General features: G+C 42.4%; 1 protein-coding gene across 1 annotated transcript in view; it reads right to left on the reverse strand.

Moving 5' to 3' along the window:
* Positions 1–2,650, reverse strand: part of GALNT13 (polypeptide N-acetylgalactosaminyltransferase 13) — a 139,154-nt gene extending 136,504 nt beyond the window's left edge. Inside the window, exons 1-2 of the mRNA XM_009334034.1 lie at positions 2,585–2,650; positions 1,692–1,940 (exon numbers count right to left, since the gene is read on the reverse strand). Coding sequence (XP_009332309.1) covers positions 1,692–1,833 — 142 coding nt within the window. The 5' untranslated portion in view covers positions 1,834–1,940; positions 2,585–2,650. The remainder of the gene's footprint in view (positions 1–1,691; positions 1,941–2,584) is intronic.
* Positions 2,651–9,381: the final 6,731 nt, after the last annotated feature.

Consider the following 9,381-nt stretch of genomic DNA (forward strand, 5'->3'; position numbering starts at 1 on the left):
GAATGAATGAAGACATTTTGCTAAATCTCCATAATAAAGCAAAAAATTACTCTGGATTTTTATTTTCAAATATGCATACTGACATGGCAATACATATGACTATCTAATATAACAAGAAATATTTAGGACATTGGAAAACCCAAAAGTCAGGCAAATTAACTTTGAATTTAGTGGACTGGAATATAAGTTTCATTCCAGAGCACACACACTTATTTGGAACAGTCTGTATAGTATTTCAAGTCTGTGGATATACTAACACAAAACCCCACAAACTACATACTAAGTTACCAAACCTTCAATTATAACTGCCAATGAGAAAAAGTGGGTTTGTTGCAATTATCTATGCAAGGCTTTGTTTAGTGAATTAACAGTCCTCATCTACTAAACAATGTTTTCCCAAAACCGAAATCTTCTAAATGAGAGCGTTCAGTGATTCTTGTTTACTGGAATTGTTGTAATTTAAGTCCATATGTCACCAAACAGAGAAGAGGTATCAATCAAGGACATGTTTTTAAATTCCACAGTATGGAATGAAATCATATTCTATGATTCTATGACTACCGTGTGACAAACCCATCGCTGAACGGTATTTTCATTTTGAATTATTGCAAAGTTATCAACTCAACTGAACCATAATCTCAAAGTGCTTTTAAAAGGATGACAATTATTTATCCTGTGGACAAAATGAGGATCAGTGGTTTAACATACATATGTATTTATGATGAGAGGAACAGCCTCAGACACAATTTTTGTCTATTGTTAACTGTAAACATGTTACAAAAGCAGCTGCACTAGGTATAATTAATCTTGTTTCAATCCTATTAGAGATTCAAAGTATCATCCTTCTCCCATTTTCTGAACCTAAACTTCTTAAGAATAGGATGTTAATTTACAAGGAAAAACAAACACCTGTATTTCATGAATTTCTACTCCCTCTTCTTCTTGTGAATTTCCCATAGATTTATAGTCTTAACTGCATTCGGGAATCAACATTACAGTTTCTACAGGTTACTGTCAAGCTCATTGCAAGTACTAAATCGCTGCTTGTGTCTTTTGGATGCACAGAAGCACACGATCTGTCCTGTGAATGCCTGTTCTGGAAATTAGCAGTTACGAACTCAAAAACTTGTAGCTTCTGTGAAGGTTCAGTTTTCATGAACTCCCCTTTAGTAAATTACATTGCTAAAAATATTTGGAGTGAGATGAGAATCTCTGCTCCATCTGCATTTGAGACTTGATCCTAATATTTTCATACGGTAGAAAGAATCTCTCTCTTAAAACAATTGTTTCAGCCAGAGTTGGCAGTTTAAAAGCAAGCTTACAAGTATCTTTCACAAATGAAAAAACAATCAGAGAGCATCAATTCTCTTGTAGGTCAAATGACCTCTGATAAAAGAGGTTCTCAATAGGTTTACTTCTGTTTTCTCTTCCACGCATCACAGACATTTTATATTAGTTTCGCTGAAGAAAACATACAAGGCCAGGCTTCGTTATGGCAAAAGTCAAACACAAGGATAACTGAAACTAATTCAGAAGCCACTAAAGCACAACAGAAACAAAGTACTTCAGATCCTGGCATTTTGTCTGTTTGACTTGGAAAGATAATTTAGAAAGTACAGAGCAACATATGAGGCCAAATACTTCCAAAAGAAATCTATGACCTTCAAAGACAGCTTAGACTTGGCACTTACCCCTCAGAGCAGGCAGCAGAGACCTCTCTTTCTTGTCATCACATTTATTACATTCACTAAAGTAGAGAAGTAAAAAGACGTCCACAAGCACCCACATGAGAGAAGTGGCTAGAACCACCTTGCAGTAAACAAATCTCCTCATTGCTTTACTTGGTTTCTAGCTCAAATGCTGAGAAAAGACAGCAGTTGCTGAGATGTATCAAACTCCCACCGTTAAAATCCAACACGGAAGCAGAGACAAGCATCCCACTGCAAGCAAAGAAAAAAAAATGTCTGAATTAGCTAACAAGTACACACAGTTTGAAGTGAAAAATTTATAGAAAAGTGCAGTGTGGAGATCTTTAAAGTAGCTGTTTCTTTCCATACATACAGGTACTTTCTGTTTTTTACCATCCTTGTACGAATATGAACCATTTTGACTTGCATACATCATGGACAGTCTACATAACTTGCCTTCATTTAGAAACACACATAATATACATATCCCTTTCGTGCAATGTAACACATTTTCAGAAAGATTACACAAAAAGACAACAAAGCAGTGTCAGACAGTTCTGATACTCATCATTTTATTGAACATTAGACAGATATTATCACAAAGAACAAAACTGAAATTTTAATTTTCCTCAAATAATGTGTTTATAATGCTATTTTAAATATGGCCTCTGAACACTAAAAGCAAATTAATTTTTATCTTGCAGAAAAATTCTGAACACCATCTCACTACCACCAAAAATGCCTTGCGAAGGAACGCTTCAGTCACCCACCTACATATTTAGGCTCTTGCCTGCAACAGTAAGTTTGGTCAAGAAAAGCTAAGTGTGACGGCCTCCACATCTACTCTCAACGCAGATCTGTAAGTTAGATGACTGCATTTACAACCTTACACTTACCATTATAAGCTGCGTTCCACGTCAAGATTGGGAGGTCTGCTTCGGCCATGCTCCCAAAGCACTACCTTAGCACTAAACCGCTGGATAACTTTCCAGGTGCCTATAAAAGAAAACAAACAGAGGAAAGTCCTTACCACTTGACTGTCTTTTCTAGTACATAAAGAAGTTTCCTATAGTTAAAAAAAGCTCTCATAAGTTTTGTCCGCATTTTAACCTACGTATCTTAATTGAATGTAATTTTATACATAACACTTTCCTATCTTAGTCCTGAAAAACCTTCAGCTTTTCAATCCAGCAGTACCACAACTGAATTCCTGCTTTAACGCACTCCTGGCCCGGCTTTCTGCACACATCGTTGCACTCTTCCCACGCCACCTCACCCCGCCACGTTACTTTCTGGTAAAATGGATTTCTGTCCCCCCCAAAGTGATCCCCCCAAGGAGCACAGCGTCACATTGACTCCCACAGCACGCAGGGAGACGAGAATCAGGCAACTGGTCCAGTTTATCTCCTTGTTCAAACAGCAGCATACCGGGTGAAAAACAGTGCTGAGGGAGCTTCCCTAACAGGTCATTTTCAGTTTCGGTAGTTCCCACGTATAAGAACTTTACATTATGCTTTAATTACAGTTCATTTGAACCAATGAGATGGAAGAGATGGAATGATTTAAATACAGTTTTTCAAATTACTCTTGAAGAGCTATTTTGCTATGTAATCATTAATAAAGTTTTCCATCTGTCTTAAATATAAACACAACCAATAGCTCTGTTTCGTGCTGAAGCGATTCACAGCCAGTTGATTTAAAATTTCAAGGGCTCAGGAATCCTTGTCTCAGGTTAGCACAATCCATTTTCGTGCCAGTCAACAGGAACAGTTTAATTATAGGAAGAAAATTACAAAGAAAAAACAAATTAACAGAGATTTTTATTAGAAAAAAAGAGGAGAAAACAGCGGAAGTGTTAATTCTCCCCACGCAGTCTCTGTCACCATGGTGGCTGTAATTGGCTTTTGTAGTGTTGAGTACAATAGTTATTTGTTCAGCACCAGCTGAGATACAAAGGCACTTCCTCCCCAAACTCTTAATAATACAGAAGAATTTTTTTCTTCATCGGTTCTTGTTTTAATACAAGCGAGTAAACCTCAGAAGCGCAGCAGTCATCAATGGGCGATTGGAAAAAATCATCCATTCCCAACGCTGTGGAGTTTTTAAACCAATAGCCTGTACAGGAACCACCGCAGCCTGCTACGATGCATTAGCCAGCCGCGCAGCTTTCGGGTGTTTGCATAAAGGCGGTGCAACAGGCTATTACAAAGTTAGCAGCAGTGACGGCAAGCTTCTTTTTTACAATAGTTAACATTCAGATGCAATTTTCCTCCCCTTGCTTAAAAAAAAATAAAACCCGCTTTAACCTTTCAAAGTCCAGCTAATTCAGGGTACCTCCACACCCAGGTATGCGCAGCATCTCGCTACGGGGGACCGGCAGCGCAGCCTGCTGCGAAATGGCGTTGGCCTCAAGCTCTAACCATTAATCTAGTCCTGGGTTGCCTTGCTACAGATGTGAGGATTACTAGTGGCAAAGAACCAAGCCTCCTACTCTTCACGTCCTATAAATAACTTTTTTTTTTTTAGGAAGAAATTAAATAAAGTATTTCATTGCCCAGAGGAAAGCCACCAGCGGATAGTGTAACTTAGCAGCCCGTACAGTCCCAGCCAGTTACTCTGCAAACGTACACATAAATGCCTGTAGGAAACCTCACCTGTCGATAGGTGTGAGGCAGCTGGGGAGGACTACATTTTTTTCTTGGAACGCAAGTTTCAAATTCGTGCTACAAGAGCTATCTATTTGGGGTGGGAGGCAGCTTTCAAAGACACATGGCGGAGGCTCAGTCCCACCGCTGAATCCGGCGGGTGCCTTGCTCCTTGGAGGAACCGGCTGGGAACACCACGTTTCGTTCATGTGGGATGAGGAATTACAATCAAACAGTTGAAGAGGGACCACTTGTTTTCTGCACGGTGTTTTGGTGAAAGCCACCCTCCCTGCCGTAGACGGGGCTGACCAGCCCAGCCCTTTCTCTGGGCGTACGTGAAGCCAGGTGGAAGCCAGAACCGGGTACTCTACCTGTAACAGTTCAGGCGCTGCTCAGTTCAAACTGCTCCCGCTCATGCCTGAGAGCTCCCGGGCTCCACCTAACCTCCCCACAAATAATCCTCAAATTAGCTTCTATTTCAATTAGGGTTTATTTGAGCAAATAAAATAAACAAAAATCCATGCATATTGAATTCCAAATGGATACACATACATCACCACGATAGGCTACCTGATCTTTTTTCTTTCAATCAAGTGCTTGAGTTGAATTTGAAAAAATATAGTTTCCGACAGAATGATTTTTTTTAATAAAATTAAAGTTTATAATCTGGATTCTTCTTTTTTCCACCTAGCTGTTTCAAGATGGAATTATCTCTCCCCTCCCTTTCTTTCCCTTCCCTGAACCTCACATTTGCACAAAAAATTCACAATCATTTTGACTAGCCAAGATAGCATTTTTCAGCAAGTATTAGAAATTAAAAAAAAAAAAAATATGCAAAGCTAGGGCTAGGCATATAGGAGCAAGGTTCTCCTTCTCCAATTTGAGATAACATAAAACACAGAAGAAGAGAATTTCATCAAGGTCCAGACCACCTCACGGTGATCTCGGGACACTTCTGCCAAAACCTCCATGTTCTTCTCAATATACTTGTGGATTTTGAATGCTTTTCAGTCCCCATAAGTGCTTTATATTACAATTCCTTAAGAGATAATTTAATTAATATGTCTTTAAAAAAAAAAAAAATCAGATGCAAAGGTTTACACCAAGAACTATATACAATGGCTGCTAACCCAAAAAACAAACAAACAAAAAAAGCAGCGTGCCTTTGGCTGCTTTTCCAAGGTTTCTTAGCAGTAAATAAGAAACTTAGGCAAAGACTTGTGGCTGTAAGGATCATGCTAAACATACTCTCCACCTTCCTCCCAAGTACAGCCACCACTGACCTGCTTACTCTGCACTTTGAGTGCAAGCCACTCATGTATGAGAGCACGATGTGAACGTGAACTACTTGATTCCTATCACACAAGGAAAACATCAGCGCTATATAAGAGGATCACTGAAAGTTCAAGCACTCAAAAAAACCCAAACCAAACAAACAAACAACCCCACAACCCACAAAGAGCCAGAACTGGGGAGCGTAAGGGAATTCCCAAAGCACGTGTGCATTATGACCTTGCCACCCACGTTTTCCCCACAAGCCTTCAGCATTCAGCCACCCTCACCACCAACACACCCTGGTTTCAGTCTCCCAGCCGGGGCTCCTCTGCCACTCCGCTGCTTCTTTCCCAAAGTCCATCTCGCAGCCTTCTCTGGCCTCAGCTCTCCCACCCCACCACTGCCGCAATGGAAGGAAAGGCAGCCTTTTCCTGTCGGGCATCTCCTTTTCCTCCTCTCATTTCCCAAGGCCCATTACCAGTTTTTAATGTTCCCTTATTCAGCTATTTCAGACACCCAGTCAGGGTCCTCAGCACCCTTCTCCACCCGTTTTCCCTCTCCTAATCCTACCTCCAGCCACCTTTTCCGAGAAGCTGATTCTCTCTCTTTGCCTCCAAATACCCATTTCCCTGCAAGGGCCAGGCTCTTCTGCTCAGCTCAGTCTCTTCCCTCCTAGCCTGGCTCTCCTCCTGCCTGCGCTCAAATAAATGGGCTCCTTCCACAGTTCTGTCCAGGCCGACCACAGCCTGGAGCAACACCCGCAAAGGACGTCCAGCAGGCACCGCTGGCATGTGGGATGCAAACAGCCAAGGCACAGTCTGGTCACCAACAGCCACGAGTGGAAGGAACCTCTCAACATACAGAGTATGTTGAGGTTTTCAGGAGGAGGAGGAGGAAGGTAAATATGCTGGGGTTTTGAGCTACCACTTCTAAGAATAAAGCTAATTTAAAAACAGTATCTAGCAGCAAAGCAGCAAGGGAAATTCCTGCCCCAAAAAACCGCAGTTTGGCAGTGTTATAAGCCATAAAAACAGGGGTTTATAACAGAAAACAGTATGCAAATTTAGAAATCATCTGCATTGCCAGCTTTTCCTAAAACTACAATAAAATGCTGTGGTAAGAGAATGTTATGGAGGTTGCAAATCCAAGCTCTGAAAAACTGGCAGAATTAGAGATAGCTGCAAAACCTTGACTTGCCTTTCTCATGTACTAAAAAAATCCCCTCTGCAGAGCCCACTTTCACTGAGTGCACACAGATCTGTTAAAACGAAGCAGTTATTCAGTATTTCTTCTTGTAACTCACCACACAGCCCCATGCCCTATTTATTTTGTACCAGCCAAGCCATGCACAGAATGAACAATGTTTAATTTTCTCAGGGGCTCAAAGCCATGGCATTCATCACTACTATACCCAGTTGCCTCAAAGGTTTTTAATTTACTTTCACAACATCTCTGTGAGATAAAAAAAATATTATCCCCTCTGTAGAAACAATGGGAACACAGACTGAGGCCAAGACTTTGGAAAGCATTCACCAGTTTTGCTGGTGAACAGTGAACAGTGATGTTCGTGGAGTCTATGACTTCGAAGTCTGACATGTAGCCCACGTTAGTGCATTGATTCAACAGAAGGCCCGATTCTTGAGCCAGTATTTTCCTGCCAGTGCTGAAAAGGGACCAGCCCCGAGCTCTCGCTTGCCTGGATCCCTCAAAGCCATCCCTCCCCTCCCACGCTGCTCTAGCAGGATCAGCATCCACTCCGCAAGAGTCAGCTCCAGTCTGCCCCTGGGCATGCTCGTCAACATTTACACTAGAGAGAGAAAGATGAAAGCTGCCTAAGTGACAGAGTGGTCTGTTAAGTGATAAGCATAATCTTCATGTCTTGACTTAATGGACTAAAAGTCTTAGAACTGCAAATATGCTGCACGTAAAAATTTCATCTAGGGTGTTAACTGAAAGCTTCTAGCCAGAGTAACACCTTTTTGAAGCACCGAACATGGCTTTTTGTAACATGCCTGTTGATCGTCTTGATCTGGGCTCCTCCAAGGAGCATCCACCTGTTTCACAGACCGATGGTTTCCTCCAACTGCTTTTTGTCTTCGCACCTTATTAGTGAAACTTGTGGCAACTTCAGGCTCCGTTGTGGACTTAAGAGACATAAATTGCAGCACCACAGGAGTGGGGGTAAGAGCAAGTCCAACACAGCGGCACTCCAAGCACTACACCCAAAAACTATATTCAGGAGAAACTTAATAGAACTTTATCTCCACACATTTTCAAATGGCCAGTTTCTGTAAATCAGTATAAGCACATCCTTGAATGGCCCCTTAATCTGTTGCCACTCTTAATATGAATTAAGTGTCCTAATCCTTCGGCAAGACAGAAATAAACTGTTTACAAAAGTTCCTCCAAAGAAAATCAGAATTGCCCAATTTATCACTCAGCACTTTTGGCCATTTAATACAGAAGCACCGTTAGAGCCCTAGAGTCCATCTACATCCTAGAACTGTGATTACGTCTTCCCAATTAATATCAAAACTACTCCGACCTCAATCTGATCTCCCAGACCTGTGAGACTGCAACCTGTGCAAAGCAACTTCTGTTAGCCATCTATACTCCCAGAACACCAAAACTGACCAGTGACGCCCAGATGCTTAGATAAGAAAGGATACAAACTGCAAATTATTATTATGAAAGTATTGTTTCAAAACAAAACAGTCAATTTCTTACAGAATGAAATCTAACATAGAGCTGAACATCATTTTTCAAGTCAACATTGGTCTTAGTGCTAGCCGTAAAAGCTTAATGACGTGCCTACAGGAGCTAGGGCCTGATAAACATGCAGCTTCATCTACCACGTGTCAGGAACATGCACAGGACGTGAGGAGGAATGCTACACCTCCTTCCTTTGCCAGATGTGGCCACATCTGTATGCATCTACAGCATGCTGCAGTGCAGCATCAGGCAGCAGTTGCCTAGCAACTGGGGGGGCTGCTCCCCTGGGTACCAGGCTCTGCCGAAAGCCCCCAGAGCTGCCCAGCCGCTCCCCCCCTTTCCGATCAGTCACCGGACGCAGCACGTGTAACTCACGACACCAGCCTGGCTTTCCAGACTGCAGGGAGGTTTGGGGCCTGCTCTTGGGGAGGGGAAGGGATCTGTTGCCTCTGCTGCCAGGTGGTTCCCAGCTCCTCCAGCCTCCCCCGGAGCTGAGCCCGCAGGCGCCTGGCAGCTAGGTGGGACCGGCTGGCAGCGGAGGGGATGCCCTGGGCAATACCTAGCTGGATAACGGAACACCCAGGAATCCCATCGGCACCCCAAAGCCTGTCTCACAGCAGAAGGAAAAGGAGGCCTGCTTCTGCCTCCTGGTCAGTACACACTTAAGACGAGTTTTGCTATATGCAACAAGAGCTGTAACCGACAGGATGACGATAGCAGTAGAGGGACAGAAAACACAGCAAAACAGGCCCCAGCGGTACCTGCACTGCCACTACAGCGGCATGCTTTCTCAGAGGACAAGGCACAGAGCCATGTTTCCAAACCACATCACGGCTCTTACTGCAGTTAAGTAGCACTCGTTATGTGCGCAACGCTTCGCAGTTGAAAAGCAGAATCAAAAATGTCTATTCCTGATAATGTTATTTGTACGGGTGTTTTATAGTATAGATTTGATTAAATATAACTTCATACAGCTGCACATTTCCACAGAGAATATTTCCCCCATACCTCTGCACAGCACCAAACTACAAACAGAACTCCTCCTCCTCTCTTCCTTTACA

The sequence above is a fragment of the Pygoscelis adeliae genome, unplaced genomic scaffold, assembly GCF_000699105.1.
Source record: "Pygoscelis adeliae isolate BGI_AS28 unplaced genomic scaffold, ASM69910v1 Scaffold131, whole genome shotgun sequence".
Lineage (NCBI taxonomy): Eukaryota > Metazoa > Chordata > Aves > Sphenisciformes > Spheniscidae > Pygoscelis > Pygoscelis adeliae.